This window comes from Zophobas morio, unplaced genomic scaffold (assembly GCF_036711695.1).
Source record: "Zophobas morio isolate AGI-343-1 ecotype UQ-CSIRO unplaced genomic scaffold, CSIRO_AGI_Zmor_V1 ptg000004l, whole genome shotgun sequence".
NCBI classification, from domain to species: Eukaryota; Metazoa; Arthropoda; class Insecta; order Coleoptera; family Tenebrionidae; genus Zophobas; species Zophobas morio.
Genome location: NW_026972109.1, coordinates 13,559,963 through 13,585,851, shown reverse-complemented (window position 1 = coordinate 13,585,851; position 25,889 = coordinate 13,559,963). Strand labels below are relative to the sequence as shown.

The window sequence follows — 25,889 nt, the reverse complement described above, 5'->3', positions numbered from 1 at the left end:
TGTGTATCAATTGCCGCCAACGCATCAAAAACAGGATCAAATCAGGTTGAAAAAATATATACAATCTTAAGATATTTATTCTACCCTATAAAAAAACACTTCCAAAAATACACGTTTCGTACTTACAACACCATCAACCTCGGCGCGATATTCATCGACATCAACTCCTGGAATAACAATTTCGCCGCATACGGCAGTCGTACTTGCGAAATCTGCGTCTTATTCTTACATCCCTTACACTCAAACGTGTTGTTTCTCATATTCGCGATCGCGATCAATCCGCAGAAATTGCAAACATGTATCCTGTACTGATCCGAGACTTCAAACAATCTCTCCCTTAGGAACTGTGCCGCTCCGTGCGAAATCTGGCAATCCCGCTCCATCTCCCCGAAACGTAGACCACCGTCCCTGGCCCTACCTTCCATGGGCTGTCTTACTAAAATCTGCACTGGTCCTCTCGCTCTCGAGTGAATTTTATCGTCCACCATGTGCTTCAAACGCTGGTAGTATGTCGGTCCTAAGAAAATCTGGGCGTTGATTTTTCTGCCCGTGTGTCCGTTGTACATGACTTCGTTGCCTCTCAATTGATAACCGTACTCTTGTAAAAGAGTGGAAATTTTTTGTACGTTGACGGCGTCGTTGAATGGAGTCGCGTCGCCGATTTCGCCCTTGTTGGCAGAGACTTTTCCTTGGATGCACTCGATCAAGTGACCGATTGTCATACGGGAGGGGATGGCGTGGGGGTTGATAATGATGTCGGGGGTGAGACCTTCGCTGGTGAAGATCATGTCCTGGGGGTGTAGAATGATTAATTAGTCTCACTTTTATATAGATTATAAATCTAGTTAGATAAGATAGTAGTTAGCTAGGAAATGAAAGAATACAAATAAGACAGATTTTGAAAATAAAGAAGAAGAGAAGTTGTAGAAAATATTTACAATGGATTTTAACAAGCCGGCAGCTTTAAAACTTGATGGCAACCTAAAGGAAAACTTTAGAATTTTTAAACAAGAAATTGAGGTTTTTTTATGCAACTGAGACGAGAAGTAAAGTGATGAAAGTACAAGTAGCTAGACTTTTGAATTTAATGGGAAGGTGGGCGGGGTCATTTGGAGTTTTTTTGGAGTTAATCTTAGATTTTACCACTTGCTAAAATAAAATCCTCATCTCACAGTAAATTAAATAAGCCAATGATATTTTGTAAAATCAAAAAATTTTAATATCGAAAGATAGAAAAATTGAAAATTTTAAAATTGAGAAATTGAAAAATTCGAAAGTTGAAAAATCAAAAAACTGAAAAATCTAGTAGTATTCGCTACGATAAGACTGAATCTGGCAAATGATCTACTGTTCTAAAAAAATAAAGGGTGGGTGGGCGGGGCTAGTAATTGTCAAGATGAGACTGATTTTGGCAGATGACATATCCTCGAAGAAAATAAGGGTGGGTGGGCGGGGCAAGTAGTCGGTAAAAATTAAAAAAATTAAAATTCAAAAATCGAGAAATTGAAAAATCGGAAAATCAAAAATTGAAATATCGAAAAATTAAAAAAAAACAAATCTTATAAAATTGAAATGAAAATTCCAGTTTTCATTTTTTTTAGTTATTAGATTTTTCAACTTTTGAATATTTCATTTGATAATTTGTTTGACAATTTTGCAGTTTTTAATTCCAATCTTTTGATTTTTCAATTATTCAAAAGCAGAGGGGAAGGGGTTAGTTTTAACTTTACTGTCTGGCTTCCACTATTTGTCAATATAAAAACAACCTTTCGGCCAATTAAATGAGTGATCAAAAAAGAAAACGGGATCAGAGGGCGGGACCACTTTGAAGGTTTTTTTTTAATGATAGATTTTACCACTTGCTATAGAATAAAATCAAGTTTTCATCTCAGACTAAATTAAATAAGCCAATGAAATTAAAAAGCGGAGGTGGGTGGGGTTAGTTTTACCTTTTTTTGTCTCGATTTCACGATTTATCAATATAAATTCCACTTTTCGTCCAATAAAATGAGTGATCAAAAAGAAATCAGGGTGGGTGGGTGGGGCAATTTTGAAGTTTTTCTTTAATCTTAAATTTTACCACTTGCTAAAATAAAATCCTCATCTCACAGTAAATTACATTAGCCAATGATGTTTTGTGAAATTAAAAAATTGAAATTCGAAAGTTGAAAAATCGAAAAATTAAAAAGAAAATCAAAAATCGAGAAAATAAAAAAACGAAAACTGGAAAAATCGGAAAACTGCCAAAATTCTAAAATTAAAAAATCGAAAGTTTTTTCAGTTGCCCAGAGAGATCAAAAATCAAAAGACCGATCAAAAAGTTAAACATTTAAAAAGCGAGAAATTGAAAAATTCGCTACGATAAGACTAATGTTGGCAAATGATTACTCTTCTAAGAAAATAAAGGGTGGGTGGGCGGGGTTAGCACTTGCCGAAATAAGATTGATTTTGTTATATAACACTTTAAAAGTAAGCAAGAGGGAAGATTTTACAGAAACTGAAATTTTAGACAAGTTACAGAAGTATTACATACCCAAGAAGAATGAAATAATTACAAAATTTTTAACAGAAAACAGAAAGAATACGAAAATTTTGACAAGTTTGTGACAGATTTACGAGAATTAGTAATTGAGTGCGAATCTGGCGACTTAGAAAGGAAGATGTTGAAAACGCAAATAGTTTTTAGTTTTTTCTTAATTTAAAAAATCATATTTTTGTGGAAAATCAGTTATTATATTGTGAAAACAGGTTAATTCAAAAGTACAAGGTGTTACTAATACCATGAGAAAAAATTGGTTGAAAGTTATTTCGATAGAACTTCCCTAGCCCCTAAAGTATAGTCGAACAAATACAACTTCCAAAAATTATTATCAATTTTTTTTTCATCGTATCTATATCTTTATAGTCAGTTTTTCCATATAATTTTTTTTGATAACATCATTAACATTTTAGCAAGAGCACATATATCGATTTAGTATTAATAGACTCCTTAGAATTCTCGAAATCTTTGAAATTTAGAGAAGACGTATTTGGAATATTTTCACAAATTCAGTAAAATGATTAGAATTTCCAGAAGTTCCACATTTTCTAAATGTTATAAAAACATCAGTCTTCGGATATGCCAGAATTCAACATTTTCCTCAGTTTTCAAGATTTCTAGGTCTTCCAGATTTTTCACTTTCTAGATATTTCCAGATTTTCTAAAATTAATAGACCCCTTTAAATCTTTGAAAGTCTCTGGAATCTTTAGAATTTCTGAGATGTATAAGATAATAATTAGGGCGTTCAAGACCCCTAATACTTGTAGGATTTATAAAAATTAAAATAAGCATTCTTCGGATTTTGACGATTTTTAGACTTAAAAAGTTTAAAATGTTAAAAGTTTAAGCGTTTTTTACAAATTACAGAATCTTTGAAATATTTGGAACAGAATTTTAAAAACCTTTTTAATGTTTGAGTCCTTAGAGTATTTAGAATCTTAAAGTTTTTAGAGTCCTTAGAGTTTTAACAATCTTTGGAAATTTAGATACTTCAGAATTACTAGAAATTTTATAAAGTTTATAATTTTTATAATTTCTAGGAACATTAATACTTCCAAGATCTTTACAATTTTCAAGATTTTGTTGGATGTTTCTTCTATTTAGAATCTAAAACTTTGTTTATTTAGCATCTTTGGTATCTTTATAATTCGCAAATTCTAGGTATGAAAACTTCAAGATTTTTAGAATGTGTCGATGTCGAGTCTTTAAAATTTTTGAAAGGTTTGAAACCTTTTAAATATTTCAAACATTTGGAAACTTTCGAATTTTTAGAATCTCCACATTCTTAAGATTTTGTAAACTTTTGAAATTTTGAGATTCAATATTTTTTTATTTTCTATTAATTTTTGGGAATCTTCGTAATTTGCAAAATTTTCCAAATTTCTAGGATATTCAGATTTTCCAAAGTACACAAAATGACCTGAATTTCCACATTTTGCAAAATTTCTAAAATTATCACACTCCAGTTATACCAGAATTTTGAAATTCAACCTTTTCCACTATTTTCAAGATTTCTAGGTCTACCACATTTTTCCCACTCTTTATAAATTTTTTGCAGATTTTCTAAAATTTATAGATCTTAAGAGTCTAAATGTTTGGAATTTTTGGAATCTGTGGAATCTTTATAGTCTCCGAGATTTATAAGATAATAATTAGGGTGTCCAAGGCCTTCAGTGTTTTTAGGATTTATAAAAATTAAAGAAAGCATTTTTCCTATCTTTACGATTTTTGGGTATTTTGTATTTTTCTTTTACGAGTTTACGCGATTTTTACAAGTTTTAGAAACTTTCATGTATTCGAAACATAATTTTAGCTTTTGGCCCCTTAAGGTCCTAAGGAAGTCTTTAGAATCTTTATGAAAATTTTGAACACTTTGGGAATTACTAGGAGCCTAAATTTTCTGCAATTTCAAGGGTCATTAATACACCCAGGTTTTTTAAAATTTTTAAGATTATGTTGGATCTTTTTTATATTTAAAACATTAGAACCTTAGTTTATTTAGAATCTTAAGTGTCTGTACAATTCGCAATTTCTAGTGTATGTAACCCGTGAAAGCTTTTATACTTTTTGAATCTTTCAAACCACTGGAAACTTTGGAATATTTAGAATCTCTAAAATCAGGAATCAATAGAATTTCTATAAACTTTAGAGCTTTCAGATTTTCATTATTTTTAGATACTTCAGTATCTCTAGAATTTTAAATATTTTTAAAGCTTTAGGATTCTGTGGAAGCTTCCAAATTTTTGAAATTCCTAAAATCCTTGTAGTTCTTACAGTTTTTGGCATCCTTGAAAGCCTTAAAACCTTTGAAAGGGTTAGAATACTTGGGACTTTCACAACATTTGATCTTTCCACAAATTTGATCAGAATTTTAGGATTTCTGTAATTTCTAGAATTAACATTATCAAACAAATTTTGGTTAGAGTATTACCATCTACGCAATATTCCTAATATACATACAAAAATTGACACAAACGACGGAAACAAGAGACCTACATTTTCGTATTCTAGGGGTCATAAAACGTCAATTTTCGGGAAAACGGAGTGAGCCGTTCCCGATTCAATCAATAAAATAAACTGACTCGTTCATTAATTTTTATGAGTCACCCTGTATTAGAAATTTAAAAACTTTTAAATGCAATGATAAATCACATGTTTAGACTCATCACATTTTGCACATTTTGGATACGCAAAATTTTGAGTTGACGTCATCAATTTGTTGGAAAGGGTAAACGAATAAATTTTGCTGAACGATTTACCATGATTACGATAATCTTAAAATATTTACAAGATTTCAAAACAATCGGTTTTGCAGTTTCAAAATTATATTGCAAAATATTGTTATTCAGTTTTGATTTTTTTACAAAAATTCTGGATGTCAAGGTAAAAATTCGACACGGATTCACACACCACAAGTGCAGGCGTATCTTATTTTGTAAAATTTAAAAAAACTTTTTATTATAAATTTTGGAGATGTTTTATATAGATTGTAAATCTAGTTAGATAAGATAGTAGTTAGCTAGAAAACGAGAGAATACAAATAAGACAGATTTTGAAAATGAAGAATAATATAAATTTAAATATAGGAAAAGAGTGAACTTACTTCTTGACGGTATTGAATTCCGCAGGTTCCTTTCTGTCCGTGACGTGAGGCGAATTTGTCGCCGATTTGTGGAATACGGACTGACCGGACACGAATTTTGCAAAACTTGTACCCTTCGGAGTTCAGGGTTAACATTACTTGGTCCACTACACCGGTTTCGCTGTTGCGGAGGAAGGTGGAGGCGTCGCGTTTGGTAAAACGTTTAGTTGTGCCATCGAGCTAAGAGAAAAAGTTTTTAAATAAATTTAATATATTTTAAACACACAGTATATTAATTTTACCTCGTCGTCGTTTTCCGGCAAAGTCATCGTCTTCCCAATTACTACATCGTCACCAGAGACACGAATCCCGGGCGAAATAATACCATCGTCGTCCAATTTATCATACAGGGCGTTACGCATACCCTGGCATGTTTGACGTGTGGGTTTCTCAAACTGCTCTTCTTGATCTCCTATTCTCTTGGACTCTGCGTCTTTATAAGAACGGTAGAACACAGATCTATAAAAAAATACTTAGTGTTTTGGAATTGTGAAAATTATTAGTGACAACCTAAAGAATCCTCTTTCCACGGCAGATGCATTCAAAATAACGGAATCTTCCTGGTTATAACCTGTGTAGCAGGCAATAGCGACAATACTGTTAATTCCTGCTGGTAACTCTCTAAACCTAAGGTATTCCATGGACCTTGTGGTTACCAGTGGTTTATGGGGGTAGTACAGAACGTGAGCTAGAGTGTCCATGCGGACATGGAAGTTTGTGATGTACACACCCATGGCTTGTTTACCCATAGCGCTCTGCAAACCAACCCATTACACCATTTTTTAACATATTTTTAATTTAAAGACATACTTGATAAGTATTCCTAGGACTCTGGTTGTGATCCGGAAACGGAATAATAGACGCGCAAACACCCAAAATCATCGCCGGGTGAATCTCACAATGCGTATACGTGGTACAATAAGCATACTCTTTCTCCTGCCTCAAATCATCCGGCGACATAGCAATCATCACGGTTTCTTCCTCCAAAGTATCTATATATTCGACAACACCAGAGGCCACCAAAACCTGCCACCCGTAATTATTGTACTCTCTTTCCTTCAACATGTCAATATGTCGCTTCTTCAACAACAAAGATCCGTTTTCAACAATCAACAACGGCCTACAAATCCTCCCAGCGTCAGTATAAATCCTGATTTCTCTATCCCTGATGTCCCGAATCATGGACACCTCAGACACTATAATATCCATCTGTCGCCTCAACTTCCTCAAAGTCGCCATCAACTGCTCCGGATCTCTATGAATCCCAACCCAGCACCCATTAACGAAAATCTTAGTCGCGTTAGCGATCGCAGACGGTGCGATTTCCTCCAAGTTCTCCATAGACCACTCCTCCAAGAACTCCAAAATTGGAGAAGGTTGCGATCCTACTGATATATACGCCATGAGAGCAAGATTCTTGACGAGACCGACAGCAGCGCCCTCTGGAGTTTCAGCGGGACATATCATACCCCACAAGGTATTGTGGAGCTGTCTGGGTTTAGCCAACTTTCCGTCACGACCAATGGGGGAGTTGACGCGTCTCAAATGGGACAAGGTTGAGGCAAAAGTCAACCGGTTAAGTACCTGGGAGACACCGGCACGAGCTTGATGGGCTTTTTTCTGGTCGCCCCAATTACCAGTAGCTAGAGAGTAACGCAAGCCATCTGTGATCAATTTAGTTTTAATGGCGAGGTCCAAATTGAAGTCTTTTCCTCTATCAATGAATTTCTGTGCATACATTCGTACTTCTTTCATTAGGTTTTTGAAGAGTCCTCGGAACAAGAAGGCGAGTAGAGGTCCGGCTAAATCCAATCTTTTGTTACCGTAGTGATCGCGGTCGTCTAACTCGCGCCGACCCAGCGCAGCCAAGAGCAATCTATGTACCATGTACCCCAAAAAGTACGCTTTTTTGGTTTCACAGAAGTCGGAGACACCCACATGTGGCAACATTTCCTTCTGGAGAATTTCTCGGGCGTATTTTACACGTTTCTCTTTAGTGACTCCAGGTCTTGCCCCTCTGCTACCAATAAAATTCAAAGCTATGTTCTGTTCCTGGATTACGAAAGCTTCGTCGAGGGATGGTTTCACCATCTCCATCATCTCAGGATCCTCGAAATCGTAAATAATGTGTTCTAGGATATCACGGTCAGCCACAAACCCCAACGCTCTGAATACAATCATGATCGGAATTTCTTGCTTAATGTATGGCAAGATTGCAATGATACGTTGACCAATCGCTGCTTTCTTTATCGCTTGACCACCTCTAGCCATCATATTCACCCAAAGAGTAGACGTCGGTCTTGAACTATGTTCCAAACATGACCTAATTTCAGACTTGAATGCATACTTTCCATCCTTCATTGAAAAAACGTACACCGTATTCGTGGCCATTTTTTCCTGCGCAATCAAAACCTTCTCAGACCCGTTAATAATAAAATAACCCCCGGGATCCAAAGGGCATTCGTTTAACTCAGTCAAATCACGATCAGTCAAACCATTCAACAAACAATACGTACTCCTCAACATAATCGGAATTTTTCCAATAAACGTCTTTTGGTGTTGAGTTTCAATAGGATCCTCTCCATCCTTGACTATCGTTTTTGTAATATCCACATACAGCGGCGCTGAATAGGTTAGGTTTCTCAAGCGCGCTTCATTTGGCATCATGGGTGAAGGAGCACCATCTTTCTCCCAATGGGTGGGTTTGGAAAGATAAATTTGTTCGAACTTTAGTAAATAGTGGGACGGGTTTTCTAGTTCTCCACTGGTGTGTTGAGCTTCGGCTTGCAGATCTATTTGGGGCGAATCTTCCACGATACGTTGCACGGACATTTGGATAAACTCGTCGAAACTGTCCAGTTGCTGCCGGACGAGACCTTTTTCGTCAAAGTAGGCGTTAATAACGATCCAACAAGCTTCTTGCCACAGCTCGGAACTGATCTCTTCGGAGTCTTCATCGTCGAATTGGTCTGAAAGGGGTGAATTTGGTTTGAAGGGGGTGATGAGGGTTTTAATAACGATAAATTACCTTCATCTTGTTCGTATATGTTCATTGTGAGACAAAATAAGGGAAATACACTGGATTAGACACACACAACACAAACAAGTTGATGTGCGGCTGTTAACTGTCAAGTTTCAGGATAGGCAACGGTTAGTGTTTTTAGGGGAGGGTAAGAAATTCCCAGATTAATAAACTTTCTTAATGCGAAAATAATTATTAAAATTATGTTATTTATTAAGAGAATTATGTTTCGTGACCAGTTTTTCACTATAATGATTATACAATAATCACTTGATGGTGCAACATTATTGAATTATTATCAATGACGCTGCAATAAAGGCGGGAATTTTAAAAATTTTCGACATGACTGAATGTACAGGTTGTCCCACCACAGATAACAACGTGATCGCTTATTGTTCACATAAATTTGAATTTATGCGATATAATAATGTAAGAAAAACCCCTTGATAATCGTAGAAATAATATATTACTTTATTAGGAACCATTCCATTTATTTTTGACAAAACTTTTATAGAAATAAATAACTACAAACTAAGAGTATTATCAGACTGTTGGTAAATTTCGCTGTGTTACTTCCATCACTGCTACCAAAGAAAAACAGACTTTTCTTTTTACCTACAATAAAAACGATTAGTACATACATCAATATTCAGCCTCCATCATACTTTTGTCATTAGGGTCATTCACACTGCACGGTTTATAAGAAACTTTACTCTTTCTTTTCGTATTTATATAACCTGGAATGTACAAAGTTGGCGCATCCAAACGCCCTGAAGCAAGCAATCTGCTGAAATCTTGTTCCAGCCGATTAGCTAAAGGACCCTTAAAATGTAACAATAACTGCACGCACGCATTTGTGTGCAAAGTTTTGGTTTTTCTGGAATCCACAGTCAAAAACCAGTCGGGAATTCCCAGAATTGATCGAATGTCTTCGATAAATTGTGCCCTAAAATAAGAATGCAATATTTAAAATACATCTCTTCAAAGATTATTTCAAAAAACTTACACAACAAACCGCGGCGGCTTTTCAATATTGGCATATTTTATAATATCATAATCGGGTTCAATATTTGCGCAAGCGTAACGCTCGGGTTGTCGATTCGGGCTCAAAATCACGATAGAGCGGCCAATTGCAGTAACCTCACCTTCAAGCGGGAAATTTGAATCGGTGAAAACTTTACGGCGAAGACCGATGTCTATGGTGCCCAGTCTGGCGGAAAGATCACCCACGTGACACCGCAGGGGGTTTTCAGGGCCGCATTCTTGTCTATAAAGCTCCCCCTACAATCACAAAGCTGTTTCTAAGTCAATAAAAGTTGAAAGAGTTACATTGAGGGGGTCCGCAAGCTGTGTGAAAAAAGGGTTCCAGATATAACCCCCGGCCACACATCGAGTGTTTTGGGTCTTTACTGCCGCGTCCACACCCACGGGATTAACATAAATTGCCCAGTCATGGTCTCTGGTAATATTGCGATCATTCTTGCCTGGATACCTTAGTTTGACTTCAATAGTGGTGTCGCTTTTACTACCGTCGTTATAAATTAGTTGTCTCTGAAATTAATGTTGGTATTATTTTGGCGTTAAGTGGATAGGGATAAATACCATTTTCATGTAGCCATAAGCGTACCCTGATGGGTGATGGAAGGAAGCAATTGCGCGCAATTCTCGGGCTTCTGAAGGACTGTAGCCTCGCTCAATGGTAGAGCAAGCCCATCGTGACTTATCCTGAAAGAAGAAAATTAAATAATAAAAAATATAGAGTCCAAAGAAATTTTTTCAGTTTACCGTTTTGTGGATAAGAATTGAACGTCCGAGGATACTTCGGGGCCCAAATAGTGGTAACATGGTATCATTGTAGTAATCTTTGTATATCGTTTGGTTATCAAGAGCGCCAAATTTTCCGCTTAGATCACCCATTTCGTACTGATCTGGAGTACCGTGATATGTTCGAGGGGATGACGCGGGATCAACATTTAGAGGATTCCAGTGATCATACAATGTTGAGGCTTCGCAAGGAAACTCGAGATTTTCCTCTACAGGTGTCTGTAACATTCAAATTATCGATTTTCTCCATGTTGATAATAGTACTTACTATATGAATGTGGTATCCACTATTGTCCACCAGTCCTTGCAGATTCACCTCAACGTTAGTTATATCATACTCAGTCTGCTGATAAAACTCAATCTTCCCGCTTACTGAAATCGGGTTTCCATTTGGAAACCACTCTTTAGCGACAGCTTTACGTCTATACACACCACCAATTCTAAAATATCATAAATAAGAAAAAAAACTCCATGTCGCGAAAATTTACATTGAACAAGCCAAACGTTCACCTCTAGCTTTCGGCCCAAAATCATCAAACAACACCAACGACTTTCCCAAAACACTGTGATGTCCCGTTAACGGCAAAAAAGAGTCAGTCCACATTTTCCTAGAAATTCTGTCACTATCAACAATTTTCCCCGAAATTTCGATCGTTCCAAGCCTCGTGGACAGATCACCAACACGACATAACCCAATCGACTCGGTACTGCAAGGAATATCGTTCGTAGTGTTCTCAAAATCGATCTGATAAGGGTTGTAAATAGCGCCAGTACTCAGACAACGCTCCTTCCAACTGTAGAAATCTTTGCCTGGTGGTAGATCATGAATAGCCCATCTATGGTTTGCTGAGTTGTTCAAAGTAGCACCATCTGCATGCACTAAATACTCGATCAGAATCGAGGTATCACTCCAAGGTTCGTCTTTGACTTGTCGCATGATCATTCGTCCGACTGTGGGGTAGCGAAAGATGACCTGGGCGGTGAAAATTGGTTTTTGGTAGAGAAAGTTGGGTTCGTAGAGGCTGATGCTGCCGCAAATCCATGGTTCTGGAAGGATACCGGTTTCTGGATATTGCGTGTTTCTGAAAATTACACAGTAGAGTTTGTTGACGACTAAAAAAAAGTAAAAGTGGTACTTGTAGATGACGAGCGAGCGGTGAATAATGGAATATTTTCCTTGAACTGGTAGAAAAGTGTCCCAATATAAGCCACTAAGTTCTTGTCCTCCTTCCACTAAAACTGTCGCGTTGTTGCGCCCTAATAGTTTCCCAGAAAGGTCACCCAGTGGGTACTGATTTTGAGTACCTAATCCTATAAAGGAAAGTTTTAGGGAGAAGTTTTTACAATGAGACTTTTACCATTTGGGGGGATGTTGTTATAGTCGGTTTTCAACGGATTGTAGATGAACTTCGTGGTCAGGCACGAATTTTCGTTTTGGCCTACAGTTTTTGAGGGTTTGATGGGCAATTCGTGAATTCTGTAACCGGCCACTGACGAACTATACACTAGTCGAGTTTCCAAATCTCCTCTGGCTGTGGTAAAGTTAAAATTGATAAAAGTGGGTTCAAACCTGCTGTACTGAGTAAGAGTGACATCCCCTTTGATTCCACCGGATTGTATAACCACCCTGTATCACCCAATATTAATTTTAGTAACTGCGCATTATTTTATACTCACTTGGCGTTAGTGGGATGGTCATATCTAATTTTGGCGCAGGCTAAAAAGGCGTCTTCGTGTTTACGTTCGAAGATCACCAAATAGAGCCTTCTCTGAGGGCCGGACAAATCACTCGGCAACAGGATTAATTGGTCGTCTCTTAACAAAGTCTTGTATCTATTTTGGGTGTAATCAGTCGAGATTTTGACTTTGCCAAGTCGCGAATCAATATCACCCAACGCCTTGCCCTTCCCTGCGTTATCCGGATCGTACACTAATTGGAGGATATTGCAATCGGGACGATCTTTCTCCGCGTCGAGAATATCCGTGGCGTAGATTTTCCACACGTGTTCCGTAAACGGTACACTTTCACTGGTGTTTTCTTTATTAGCGACTTGGTATAAATCCGCAGTGATCAACATATCGTTGTGGTTGTCCTTCGTTGAGAACCACCTAAAGTGAACGTTACCAGAAACGGGTGAGTTGAATCTCGCCACAGCGATTTTTTCTTGGGTTTTGTCCACCATGGTGATGGTCGCACATATGCGTTTTTTTGTTTCAGTTTCTGTTAGCAGAAGAGATTTGCCATAAATTCCTGAATCGCCGTTGATTTTGAGATCAGAAGTTACGAACTCGGAGGTACTATTATCAGGGAGCATCAAGTACCCGTAGATGTCGTCCAAATTGACTAATTTTTTTCCCAGCTTGTTGCTTTGGCATCGATTTTCTAGTTCCGTGTAGTCCACGGGGAACTCCACCACAGACCACGACCATACTTGATTGGGGTACTCAAGGGTCGCGTTTAGATCCGTTGTTATTTTGATTTGGGTGCCGACTTTGGTAAATGAAATGGTACCGTGGAGACCATGATCCGAAATATAACTTTTCAGTTCCAGAGAAGCAACTACAAACCGTGAGATTTCTTTGTAACTTTTTTCACATCCTTCTTACTTATGTAATTAATTAATTAAAATAAAAGAGCGCTTTGATTAGCATTGTGGGAAAACCCATGACAGTACCGAAAAATATTTTTTTCTCACCTAATTCGAAGAAAAACCAAATCACGAAACATTTCATCACTCCCATTTTTGTATTCGATTTCGTCCGCGAAAACCGTCACATTTTGCACCACAGGCGTCCTCGTTCTTCTCCAGATGGTACGAAACTACTGAATGCGCTACACAAATGGAAGTAAATTCGATATTCTCGATGAATAGAAAGCGGGAACTGACTAATCATATAGTAGACCATACTTACTACCAACGGTTCTTACCTGTGCACGCTGAATGAATACATACCTGTCTGTTAGACGAAGAGGGAAAGTTGTTGTGGAGCAGAGCCGGATTAAGAGGGGACCTTGCGACAGTTGGATGTTGGATTGTCTTGCTTCTTGCAATGACGAGGAGAAAGGAACAGCGAGCGACACTGGTCACTGTGCTACATCTTTTTTTTTACATATAGCACGTACTACGACTTCTAATATAACTCAAAATTTTTTATTCAATTTCTCCAGTTGCTCATGAAGATAACTGTTAATAATTTTCGAGTCTATTGTGTTTATAGAAACAGGATCAAACATGAAATGCGTAGAAAATTCCTTTGAGAAAAAATATACAATGTAAGTGAATAGGACCGGCACCTGAAATGTTCCCTGAGGAATGTGTGAAGTGCGGTTCTGGGTTTTTGACGCTATCTACCTGAATTAGGGATGGTATGTAATTTTACAAATATTTCGTGGTCATTTGTATTCGTTTAGGGCCTTCTCGATCTTTTATGTCAGCCTATTGAGCCGTGGTGAGCATCTGGTCCAGATAATAGAAACGGTTGGCGAAATTGCTGGAAATTAAGAGGACCTCGATTTTATTAGAGACTGCAGGGGAGGATTTTAGCTTATGGGTAGGGAAAATAAACGCCCAATTCTTGCTTTCGTGTTTTTAAAGATATTTTATTTTATGATTTGAACAATAAACATTTATTTTTTAAAAATCTTAAAAATGTGGAATTATATATCCCTACATACTTTACCTTTATGAATCCCCTTATTAAATGCTTTCAGAAACGATATTTGGTATCAATTTTGAAAACTTGATGTCATCTCAAAATTTTCTTACTAAAATTAAAATATACGTAAAACGTGCTTGCTTAGATATAGTTTAATTCACTTCTATCTTTATTTGAACTTATAAAGGGTGGCATAAAAAAATAGGAAGTTGGACATGTATGCTTCGACTTTTGGGTCAAGGGAAACTTTGCCTAAATAACTTTCGACCAATTTTTTTCCTTGTTGATTTACTTTGAATTCGTATTAAAAACAGTTTTGGTTTAATAATTTATACTTTCAAGACTGTTCGAGTTGCACTGCTTGTTATCATTTATAAAATATTATTTAAACGCGGAATTTATTCCCACCGTTCGCGTTCTCCTAAACAGGTTTTAGGTGTTCTCAAGGCTTTGTTTCTTTTCAAAAAAACCCACTGTTTGCTAGGATTGTAGTTATTTATTTCAGTTCGAATAAAAAAAAAATTAAACCAGAACTGAACTGGTTACAAATATAATAATTTCATGGATTACGAGTTATAAATTTACAAATAAATTTTATTCGTTATAAAAAAATTGGCTAAAGAAATTGTACACACACTCAAAACGTTGACCTGATGCTTGTCAGGCCATGAGGGGTCAGGTCAGGTTCGGTCAGGTCACATTTCTTTGGTGATAATTTTTGTCAAAAATTAGTCAATAAAGTTAACTCTGATTCATTTTTTTAAAGTTATGTAAAAAATTCTACCTATAAAATAATTAAAAAAAGATGAGACTGCACCAACTTATATGTGCTCACTGCGCTTGTATGTACTCTCGAAGTTGATTTTTTAAGTATATTTTAATAATGTAAATAGCCTTACTGATGATGTTCTTATGAAACCACATTATTCCTAAAAAGCGCAGCGAGCACGTTTAGGTGTTATTAAAAATTACTCGTCAGTGTTCCTGAGAAACTAAATTATTAGTAGGAGAATTTTTTTATTGTCTAAAAAAGTGAACCCTTCCCTGAGACTTTTTCCTGCACATTTCTATGAGAATACAGTTGAAAAAAAAACGTTTAAAATGCGAGCGCAGCGTAATTTCTCGATGTCTCTGGGAAGCTAAATTATTATTAGGGGAACGTGGGGCAAAAAGGTCATAGCAGGCAAAGTGAACACTTGCTTAATTAAAGATATCTTCTTGAAAAAAATATTTTTTTAAATTATTAATAGATGATTTTTTGTCGCTAGATGTCGCCAACAAAAATTTTTAAATTTTGCGCACAGTGTTCTGTTGTTAATGTGCGTGTGCCTGTTGGTGGTCTCAAAATGGTAACTTTTTATGTACATGTGTAAGCTTCAGCTAAGATGATGTTGTATATTTATGATACTACATTATCTCATGTTATAGCCCTGACATTATTTTATTGATATATTGTAAAATTTAACTGTATACGTTCATGTTTCAAGAAATATGACCGGAAATATCTTTGAAGTACATTTTGGGGCAAACTGGACCATCGTATTATGGGGCAAACTGAACCAGGTAAAACTGCGGTACTGACGGGAAGTCCTTATACAAAGGAACTTCAAGAAAATAGGACTATCCTCAAAGAAACAACCAAAATTCCTAACAAAAGACTGACATTTACCAAAAATGATTCGAAAAATAGGGAAGACGATGCTGCATGTATTTATTGTAGTTCCCTGTTTAGCGACCCTAAGACTAAAGAAAAATGGGTCCAGTGCACAAAACGTAAAAATTGGGCTCATGAAGATTGCTCAGGGTTTAACAAAAAAATGAAAAATTTTATTTGTGATATTTGTGCCCAAAAGCCTATCAATTGTTTATATTTTTTGTTTGTATTTTATAAAAGATATGTTATTGAGTTTTAATGGAATTTTGAAATAAAGTGTTGTATATTTTTTCAAAATTTATTGTACATATTTTGTACTTATTTTTATGATTTTCTATTAATATGTCCACTTTACCCAATCAGGCAGACCACTTTACCCTCCCTATAGGGGTAAAGTGGACCAAATGCACGGTTGGAGTAAATTGTAAATAAGTAAGAAAATATTTAACAATTGACGTTTTTAGTTCTTTATAGTTATAGCCGAATGTTCGATGAATCAGCATAAAGCGCTAAATCATTGATATAATGCATATAAAAGTTTATTTGCCCATTATTTCATATCTATGTTCACTTTACCCCGCCTTCCCCTAATGAGAGAATTTTTAGTGTGTGAAAAAGTGAATCTTGAAAATGTTTGTGAATCTTAAAGTCGGAGCAACCTGAATGTGCTCGCTACGCTCGCATAATTAACGTTTGTTTTTTTTTAAATAATAAGTCTAAAGATTTGTTCTCTTTCATTTCTATGAGACTAAACCGCAAAAGAACGCTTAGAATGCGAGCGCAGCGAGCATATGCAGGTGTTATTAAAAATAATTAATTTGGTTGTGTTGTTTTTGTAATAATTTGGAATCTGGTGTTTTGTTGCTGGATGAACTTGAAAAAATCTTTTGAGTGTTTTATTTTTTACGAATTTGAAAAAGTCTTCAGTGCGGCAGTATTTTTTTTTTTAATCAGGAGGCTCTTGGATACCCATGGTGTCTTATTTTGGGAGCCCATGGAGATTTTTTTTGTAAATTATTTAAAACAATTTTGGAGTACTTTGGTGTTCTATTTGTGGATTCTGTTTTTTTGAAAAATTTAAAACAATCTTGAGGTTCTAGGTATTCCTGTTTAGGAAGAATTTGAAAGTGCTTCGGAGCCCCTAGTGTTTTTTCTTATAATTATTTAATTAAATTTAATTTGCTAAAATCAGTTTTATCTTAGCTGGCAGGTACTAGTCCGAGCTGCCTCTCCTTTATTTTCTTACAGATTATGTCATTTGCCAAAATTAGTCTTAACAGGTACTAGCCCCACCCACCCGCCCTCTTTTTTCTTAGAATGTATGTCATTTGCCAAAATCGGTCTTACTTTAGCATGTACTAGCCCCGCCCACCCACCCTCTCTTTTCTTGGATGGTATGTCATTTGCCAAAATCAGTTTTATCTTAGCAGCTACTAGCTAGGATAAGACTGATTTTGGCAAATGAGATCTCTCTAAGAAAATAGAGGGCGGGTGGGCGGAGCTAGTACCTGCTAAAACCAGTTTTATCTTAGCAGCTACTAGTACCCCACCCACCCACCCTCTCTTTTCTTACAAGCTATCTCATCTGCAAAAATCGGTCTTATTTTAGGAGGTACTAGCAAATTTTGCTCAAGTATCAGGTAGTCAGGTACAGTTGACAGAACAGTGGTACATTTCCGTTCGGGGTTAGAGGGCAAGGTACAACTACGCCAGTAGCACCTGTATAATCTTGGTTATTATAAAAATAAATTCTGTGCATAAAAACGAAAAACGATATATTGCAAATGATGTACTTCGTAGACAAATGTTTATAGAATCTAAAATTGTTCAATTGAAAAATAATGAAATTTCAAGGTATAATTTTGTGAAATATGTCAGCTACAAATTTGGTAATATCACATCATAATTTTACACAATAAAATAATATTTATACATATTTAGTTATATTTTAGCTTAGTTTACGCTTATTTTATTTAACTAACAATTTCAGAAATTATATTATTTGGAACAGCATAGATCAATAACAAATAAAGCTACAATCGCTTTAAGTTACTAACTAATAAACATTAACTAGTGATTATACAGATTTATGTAAGTATGTAATCTACGGGTCGTTTTTCAATGAATATATCAAAAGAACGAAAAGTAAAGAAAGTAAAGTTATTTGAAAATTGATATAAATATTATGTCCATGTTAGAAGGTATCTCATTTGCCAAAATCGATCTTATTTTAGCAGATACTAGCCCCGCCCACCCACCCTCTCTTTTCTTAGAGGGTATGTCATTTGCCAGACATTATAGACCATTATAGACCTCACGCTCAGGGCCGGATTAACAGGGGAGGCAGAGGAGGCACTTGCCATAGGCGCCAACGTGAAACAGGCGCCAAATGTGGCTAAATTCAATTTCAAATTATTAAAAATATTTGAAACAGATGCATTTTTTTCTAGACTTCGGAATCGGGTAGTAAACGCCTTCGCTAAAATATAAGCGATATCTTTATGCTTTAAATCGGCCTGCAGGTAAAAGCCTGCCGCCTTGGCCGTCAAGACCGGAAGTCGGACTGTCAGACACCGAGACCCAATATACATATATTAGGCACTAATAATCACTTCATTTGTCGGCATCTTTGTTTGGTAATGTATACTTTTTATTTTAGGGGAGAAACACATTTTCTGTTCCCGAATTTTCGCAAAATGAGTTTAGTCACAGTTTAGTCTTGTCTTTGCAAGCATACGAAACAAACAAAAACTAGATTGTCGTTCATTTGTGCTTTCTTTTAATAACATTGTATTATAACGTGAATTCTTTTAGTGTCAGTGATTTAACAAAGGTAAGAAAAATAAAATTCAAAATATAAAATTACATCCGCCCACAGACATATTTTTTTTAAATTCTTATACACATTCAATATAAGAAATTAAAGAAAATATGTCTAAAATTAACAGATGTCCGGACTTGGAATGAAAAGAAAATTATCTGGGTGGGATAACTATAAAAGAAAAATTGCAAAACAAGCAGAAATAAAAAACAAGAGGGTTCCTTGAAGAAATTTTAATTATGAGGCTAAAGATGAAAATATTATAGATCCCCAAAAAAAATTCCAAATTGAATTTTATTATGTAATTTTAGATGTTGCAATAAATGCGGTATCAGAAAGGTTTCAGCTTCTTCAAGAACACTGTGAGCTCTTTAGCTTTTGATATAATTTTAAAAATTTAAACGAGATACCACCAAATGAGTTGTTAATTGTATGGACCTTCAACTGGCATTGACAGATGAAGAAAATAAAGACCTTGATGGTAACGATTTGTATAGGGAGTTACACGATTTGTTGCTACCACCCAGTGTATTCGCACCAATAGATGTTCTAAATTATTTGCACAAAAACGAAATATTATCATTGTACCCGAACATTGCAATTGCCCTAAAACTTTTACTGACCATCCCAGTTTCAGTCGCTTCAGCAGAACGAAGTTTTTCTAAATTAAAAATAATAAAAAATTACCATCGGTCAACAATGACACAAGATAGGCTTAACGATCTCGCTATTATATCTATTGAAAAAGACATTGCCAAAGAAATAGACCCTCGTAAAATCATTTAACAGTTTACCAGCATTAAAGCCCGTAAAATTAATATAAATTAATATTTCAAAATTATCTATATATGAATTTTTGGTACTTGTTAGTTATAAAAATAAAACCTGTTTCAAATGTTTCATTTGTTTTATAATACCTACAAAAAAAACCCTTTAGGCACATCTACATAGGCGCTCTTGAAAATGTTGCCTCCGGCGCCAAATATACTAGGACCGGCCCTGCTCACGCTTATAACCCTCGACGCTTCACGTATGGGGTTCTAATCTGCGTTCGGTCGATAATGATTGTCTTCACTACCTTGGCGTATAATAGACTATTTTAATTTTTTTTTTTTTTTGGGACTCCCGAAACCCTCTACATAACGTACTGAAGAGTTAATCCGCCATTTTCCAGACATCCGGTATAACTACGAAAGCACTGATAAATAACAATGATCGAGTTATAATAATTATGTTGCTTATTGTACAAATAGGATTTATTCAGCAAAATTTTCTGATAAGGTCATCAATTTTGTGGGAGGGCTAAACGGTAAATTTTGATTAAAGATTTACCTATCAAGCTTACGATAATCTTGAAAGGTTTGCAAGATTTCAAAGCATTCAGTTTCAGGGTTAAATTACAAAATGTTGACATAATTTTGATTTTTTTCCAAAAATCTGGATGTGTACCGGTAAAAACTGTAGGAGTATGCTTTTTTTATAAAATTTACAACATATTTACTATGTACAATTTCGGAATGACGTATTTTCCAAAAGACTTATTAATAACTCTCTTAAATGTTTTAAAAGGTCGCTGGTTCTATGATTTCCTGGTAAGACAGTAAATTTTAATTATACACTGGATTTTGTAACATAATTGTTCTTTTTCAAGCTATGACCTAGATTTTTGTCAGGAACAACCTAAAATTAATTAACTGTGCCAGTATTTTATACAGATCAAGCACTGATTATATGAGTACTGTCTTTAAAAGTCTTCTAGTTAATCTCAAAATATTAGCTGCTTTTAAACGGTCACGCGGTTGCTAATGAATGGAGTAATCCTGTCTTAAGGTCGAATTTGTAAATTAAAATCCCATGAATCACAAGCGTACTTCACTCTGCTCCCATTCTAAAAATAATAACCGACATTCCTTTTTTCTAAATTTAAAGCATATTACAATACTTTGTAAAGGTAGTTCCAGAATTAAATGGCCGTGATTACGTTGATGTATACAAATCAAGTTACTTGACCAGGATTGACCGGGATATTGTATAGTTGGAAAAATAAAAATAAAACCAACTATATATCACTCACACGTAGATTAGAATACGTCACTTGGTAGTCCATATTATTAATAACAATATCAAAAGTGGGTTAAGGTGTCTCCTTCGAGACCTACCAGCTCACCCTCCTCGAAAACCTTCCTAGCGAACCCTTCGCTTCTGCTATAGTATTTCAAACAAGCAAAGTGAATTCTATTCTCAGCAGTCTCTATATATGGCCCGCGCCAATCTTACGTCGTCTGGCGTCGGCCGAACTTATTTAAGTAAGCGTCGCCGTCTTCGCCTCCCAGTCGCGGGAGTTCATTGGAGTAGACCCTTTCGACACAATGGTAAGTCTGTGTAGCCACCCATACCCCATCTCCTTGCCGGTGTTAGTGCCGTGAAGTGTTTAGTGCAGTGCCAATATCTGTTTCCAGGCGGATAAAGAAAAGAAGGTTAAGAAGAAGAAGAAGGAAGAGGCGCCTGCCGAGGCCGCGCCCGCACCCGCCCCCGCTCCGGCCGAGACCAGGAGCTCGTCGAAGGGCTCTTCCAAGAAGGCCAAACGCTCTGGATCCAATGTCTTCTCCATGTTCTCCCAGTCTCAAGTGGCCGAGTTCAAGGAGGGCTTCCAGCTCATGGACCACGACAAGGACGGCATCATCAGCAAAGCCGACTTGAGGGCGACCTTCGACGCCGTCGGTAAGCTCTCCAACGAGAAGGAGCTCGACGAGATGATCAACGAAGCACCTGGACCAATCAACTTCACCCAGTTGTTGGGTTTGTTCGGCAACCGCATGCAAGACTCCGGCGGCACCGACGACGATGACGTCGTAGTAGCGGCGTTCAAATCCTTCGACGAAGGTGGCACCATCGACAGCGAAAGGTGAGCGGGTGAAAAGCTGGAGCTGAGTTAAATTTTGGGGTTTTAGGTTCAGGCACGCGCTGATGACCTGGGGAGACAAGTTCTCCGCCAAGGAGGTCGACGATGCCTTCGACGCCATGGAGATCGACGACAAGGGCAGGATTGACACAACGGCTCTTATCCAGCTCTTGACCGCCGCTCCTGAGGACGAAGGCGAAGGAGAAGCCGCCTAAATGCAACACTCTATCATCATCGTATCAATCATCTCGTCGTAACTGCAGTTATTTTCTCATTTGAAACAATGTCACTGATGACATTTCTTCCATCATCATGTTGAGCTCACCACAAGATGTAAATCGTGCCATTTTGTACAAGTCGTACGCCTTTTTGGTTCATGTACGTCGCGATGACATCTGCGACTGTTTAATAAATCATTAATTTTATATTATTTTGGGTTTCATTTATTTTGTTCATTTTTGTTGATCTTAATGTCATTTTGTTGGAAAAAATAAATAAAACATTCGCTGGTACCATGTCAGTATGTGATTTTGTTCCCTGAACATTAGACACAAAGGTATTAGAGGAGCACGTTTTAGTTGGGAAATACAGAAAAAGAGATTACATAATTACGAAAGGCTAAAAATAATTTGAGCACAAAGTTTGCGGTCACTATTTTTATAAGCATAGGGGTATGTAAAATATAATTTCAAAATAATGCGCAGGCGCCACTTACATAATGTCACCTACGATTCAGTAGTGATCTTGATGTCTTTATTTGGTTGAAACACGTGACCAATTAAAAAAAAATCACGTAGACAAGTCTGTATTTGTTTCGTAGGACCCATGACATTCTTACAATACTTCGGAAGTATCTGACTATTTAAAAAATACATAAATAGTTATAACTTGCAATGACAACGAATGAATACATATGCAACCAACTATACACACGTTAACAAGTGCAAGTGATGACAAGCAGTGAACGAATTTTCTGACATCGTCCCTGCCGATTTTTGATACGATTTAGTATTAAGGCGATTTGTACTGGCAGTTTACGTTTAATTTCATCCTTATTCCTTAACCAATATTCCAAATAAACTAAACTCGTCTGAAATCGGTTTTAGACATCGGACCAATTACAATTGTTATTAGTGCGCTGACGCAAATCTGGAAGTTTCTATTGGCTGACAGCGATGTTGTGACGTGTAAATGACATTTGACAGCCGTTTTAAACAACCGTAAAAAAACGCTTTAGAGTGTCCGTTATTCGTTAATACCAAAAAATAGCATTTTCAGTGATTAACTGTTGAGAAAAATGTTTCGAAGATCTAGTAGTAGTTCACACATACCATTACCAAAGACCGATATGGGACGAAGATCAAAGTCTGCAGTTCGGTAAGACAGAATTTAATTGTTTGTAAAAAAATAGAACTGCATAGAGAATTACAGTCAGTTAACTAAAATAAGATAACTCAATAATATATATCTGCTTTTTAGGATAAGCGGGCCGAAAAGATCAGTGGGAGCAACTCCAGTGGCGGTACTATATCCAAAATTAAATTTTCCCAAAAATTATTTTAATTCATTTTAGACATCTGCGGCGAGTACCAGCAAAAAAACTAGTATAGGCAAATATGCAACGCCAAGTCTAGTAAGGTTTGTAATGTTTTCAAAAATAAAAACTGAAACGACTTTTTTAGGCCACTAAAACGAGCGGCATCAGGAAAACCAGTATAACGACACCTTCAGTGGTACGTCTTTACTTTAACTTTTATTCAGATGCGATAATACATTTTTTATTTTAGGCTTCCGCCTTATTTAAAAGATCTACGTCGGTATATATCTTAAAATATTTTTATTTACGTATTTTCTGGCATTGTTATGTTGTAGAACATGACACCATCTTCATATCGATCGAGAAGTAAGTCACCTTTCAAAATAGGGTCTGAGCAAGATAAGGACTGGGTGAATGTGCAGCTGACAAAAGTAAAATAACTTAAAAAAAATCCAATCATGAAAACGGTATAAATAATTTCAGGTTCATAATTTCCTGCAATATAATCAAAATTGTCCTGAGTCCATTCTGCACGTGTTAAGACCACCAATTACAATAGAAACATTTGTTTTTGTCATTAATATTCTGTTTAAAGAAATTAACCCTTCTTTAAATGTGCAGAATGCCAATTATAAGACTGTTGTTGCAAACACCCTTAAAATGCTTCATTACCCAGGAAACATAAAAAATTCATTTTTACAGACAGGTAATTTTCACACGTCATTATATTGTGTAACTATTTTTTTTTTTAACTGTAGTTAACACGAAACATGCGTGGCGTGACGTTGTTTCCATGTTTTCTTGGCTAGTTGATCTTATAAATACCATAAATTCTGTGCCTGTACAAGCACCTGCAGACGATCTTAAACGTAAGAAAATTGAGGTATGTTTTATTTCAAGTTAAAAGTTAAATCGCCAATGTCTTAAACAAAAATTTTAGTGTATCACAGACTTTCTTACTAAGAGGTACTTATCATACAACGGCACTGGTAATCGAGAACAGATAGACAGAGAGTTTGGGGAAACATTTGGTATGCAAGAACACAATTCATCACTCATATTCAAATCTCACTTTCAGCAAAAATTTTAAACGTTGACGCAAACGAGTTAAGCGACATAAAATCAAGAGTCTCAAAACTCAGAAAAGGGAAGGAAGAACAATTAAAGAAATTAGAAAATAAGCAAATAAAGAATGAAGTAGGTTCAGCTCTTCTAGTTGTTTTTTATTGCAATATTTTTACAGAATCTCCAACGCGAAATAAAAAGAATGCAAAATGAAATTGACACTTACTATGAAAATAAAAAAGAAAAAGAAGACGATGAAAAGTACGCCATCACAGCTCTGAAGGACCGACGCGAAAGACTGAGTAATTTTTCTACTTAAGTAAATTAAAAATTTGTTAAAAATTGAAACTATTTCAGAAGCAGCAATCAAAATGAAAAAGGAAAGAGTGGCGGAGCTTACGGGAATAATTAACAAACAATCGTACACAGTTGCAGATAAAAAAAGAATTGTTCAACATATAGATGAACTACAACATACAATAAGCCTGAAGAAAGAATCAAACAAGGAGAAAAAAACTTTGAAAGACGCATCTGATTTTAAATTAGTTGAGGCGAAGAAAGAGGTACCAATGCTTATTTAATCTGTTACAAAGTACAACGTTTGTTTTAGCTCCAAACTCAAGTCTACCGTTTTAACAACCGCGTTATGAAACTAGCGTCAATCGAACCCGCGCTTAAACTACTCTACTTGAAGGAAAAAGATTTTTTATCTACGGAATTTCAAAACGTAAGTCCTTTCGTGTTTGTGTGTATTTATTCCACGAAAAACTTTCAGGACATGGAAGAACTCTCAAAGACTTACAACAAATTCAAAAATATGTTTGCTTCAGAAATTGCGAAAATCAATTTTTCTCTTGCTAACATGAAAACTGACGCTTCGAAAATCAAGCAACAAAAAAAAACTCTTCAAGAAAGTATCGAGATTTTGACTAAAACTATTACGGCGGTCGAAAAAAAAATTGAAATGATTGACAAAGAAGTGGAGATGGTGGTTAACATTTTTTCGCACTAATCTTTTCTAACTTGGATTTTTTAGTTGACTAAACAAAGACAAGACGGTCGAAATAATTTTTCACGAAAAGTGGCAAGTTTGAAAGACACTGAAACAACTCTGGAGAAGAATAAACAAGAACTGGCGGAACTGAGGGAAATGTAAGTGGTAACGGTAGCGGGGAATATTGTTAAACTTTAATTTACAGACACAAGGAAAAATTCGACGACTTAGAAAGAAAAAAACAAATGGCTTTAAATTTTTTTAGAAAACTGCACGATATTATAGTTGGTAATTTACAGGAAATGAATGTAGGTTTGTTGTATTTTTTTCTGAACGTGAACATTATTTTCTGTTTTTAGAACATCCGCACAGAAATTTTTGACATGTTGAAAGACTGTTTAACTAAAGTAGCAGAAACGGAGGGAAATGTTTTAGATGACCTGCACAACCTGGACGAAGTTAAAAAGTAAACACTCTTTTCTAAATTTTCTATTTTAAAATGTTAAGTATTGTTTAGATATTAAAAATATTAATTCGAATATGGCTTTTATAAGCAGCTGGGGTTACTTGTAAAAATTAATTTGCTTCCCATTCATTCTTTCGTTGGGAAACAATTTAAAAAATACAATTGATTAGATATTTGGAAAAAAATATTCAAAAAGTGATTATTGTAATGTCCGGTACAGGCGCCATTGTGCAATCATGTGCTGACTTACCTTGTGCGATAATGG

The 25,889-nt window shown here is 36.0% G+C and overlaps 4 protein-coding genes across 4 annotated transcripts; 2 read left to right on the top strand and 2 right to left on the bottom strand.

Annotated features, from left to right (window-relative positions):
* Nucleotides 1–59: 59 nt before the first annotated feature.
* Polr2b (RNA polymerase II subunit B) lies at nt 60–8,831 on the bottom strand. Its single transcript, XM_064073650.1, has 6 exons — nt 8,711–8,831; nt 6,493–8,651; nt 6,193–6,437; nt 5,925–6,141; nt 5,644–5,862; nt 60–791 (listed from the first exon to the last, which is right to left on the bottom strand). Exons 1-6 carry the CDS (start codon nt 8,733–8,735, stop codon nt 123–125), a joined length of 3,534 nt encoding a protein of 1,177 aa, XP_063929720.1. The 5' UTR covers nt 8,736–8,831; the 3' UTR covers nt 60–122.
* Nucleotides 8,832–9,151: 320 nt separating this feature from the next.
* On the bottom strand, nt 9,152–13,427 carry LOC135141992 (uncharacterized). The gene is made up of 12 exons (XM_064073625.1): nt 13,225–13,427; nt 12,206–13,088; nt 11,887–12,155; nt 11,665–11,839; nt 11,017–11,610; nt 10,797–10,968; nt 10,490–10,747; nt 10,307–10,429; nt 10,034–10,255; nt 9,711–9,985; nt 9,370–9,650; nt 9,152–9,319 (listed from the first exon to the last, which is right to left on the bottom strand). The coding sequence occupies exons 1-12, from the start codon at nt 13,268–13,270 to the stop codon at nt 9,213–9,215; spliced, it is 3,405 nt and encodes a 1,134-aa protein (XP_063929695.1). The 5' UTR covers nt 13,271–13,427; the 3' UTR covers nt 9,152–9,212.
* A 7,502-nt stretch (nt 13,428–20,929) lies between these two features.
* On the top strand, nt 20,930–21,987 carry LOC135141982 (myosin regulatory light chain 2). Its single transcript, XM_064073613.1, has 3 exons — nt 20,930–21,032; nt 21,120–21,565; nt 21,612–21,987. The coding sequence occupies exons 1-3, from the start codon at nt 21,030–21,032 to the stop codon at nt 21,775–21,777; spliced, it is 615 nt and encodes a 204-aa protein (XP_063929683.1). The 5' UTR covers nt 20,930–21,029; the 3' UTR covers nt 21,778–21,987.
* Nucleotides 21,988–22,750: 763 nt separating this feature from the next.
* LOC135141966 (kinetochore protein NDC80 homolog) lies at nt 22,751–25,697 on the top strand. Its single transcript, XM_064073593.1, has 17 exons — nt 22,751–22,939; nt 23,042–23,084; nt 23,136–23,195; nt 23,245–23,295; nt 23,350–23,379; nt 23,435–23,530; nt 23,583–23,805; nt 23,858–23,982; nt 24,040–24,130; nt 24,178–24,296; nt 24,343–24,466; nt 24,522–24,727; nt 24,775–24,891; nt 24,940–25,152; nt 25,201–25,316; nt 25,364–25,466; nt 25,518–25,697. The coding sequence occupies exons 1-17, from the start codon at nt 22,860–22,862 to the stop codon at nt 25,626–25,628; spliced, it is 1,908 nt and encodes a 635-aa protein (XP_063929663.1). The 5' UTR covers nt 22,751–22,859; the 3' UTR covers nt 25,629–25,697.
* The last annotated feature ends 192 nt before the right edge of the window (nt 25,698–25,889 follow it).

Excerpts from the sequence above, each read along its gene's own strand:
- Polr2b (XM_064073650.1), bottom strand. The coding sequence starts at position 8,735 with ATGAACATATACGAACAAGATGAAG. Across the intron at positions 6,438-6,492 it reads GTCCTAGGAATACTTATCAA|AGCGCTATGGGTAAACAAGC; the intron begins GTATGTCTTTAA and ends GTTGGTTTGCAG. Across the intron at positions 5,863-5,924 it reads TGCCGGAAAACGACGACGAG|CTCGATGGCACAACTAAACG; the intron begins GTAAAATTAATA and ends TTTTTCTCTTAG.
- LOC135141992 (XM_064073625.1), bottom strand. The coding sequence starts at position 13,270 with ATGGGAGTGATGAAATGTTTCGTGATTTGGTTTTTCTTCGAATTAG. Across the intron at positions 11,611-11,664 it reads CGCTCGCTCGTCATCTACAA|AAACACGCAATATCCAGAAA; the intron begins GTACCACTTTTA and ends TGTAATTTTCAG. Across the intron at positions 9,320-9,369 it reads GAATGACCCTAATGACAAAA|GTAAAAAGAAAAGTCTGTTT; the intron begins GTATGATGGAGG and ends TTTTTATTGTAG.
- LOC135141982 (XM_064073613.1), top strand. Across the intron at positions 21,566-21,611 it reads GGCACCATCGACAGCGAAAG|GTTCAGGCACGCGCTGATGA; the intron begins GTGAGCGGGTGA and ends TTGGGGTTTTAG.
- LOC135141966 (XM_064073593.1), top strand. The coding sequence starts at position 22,860 with ATGTTTCGAAGATCTAGTAGTAGTTCACACATACCATTACCAAAGACC. Across the intron at positions 23,085-23,135 it reads TGGGAGCAACTCCAGTGGCG|ACATCTGCGGCGAGTACCAG; the intron begins GTACTATATCCA and ends AATTCATTTTAG. Across the intron at positions 24,131-24,177 it reads AGAGTTTGGGGAAACATTTG|CAAAAATTTTAAACGTTGAC; the intron begins GTATGCAAGAAC and ends TCTCACTTTCAG.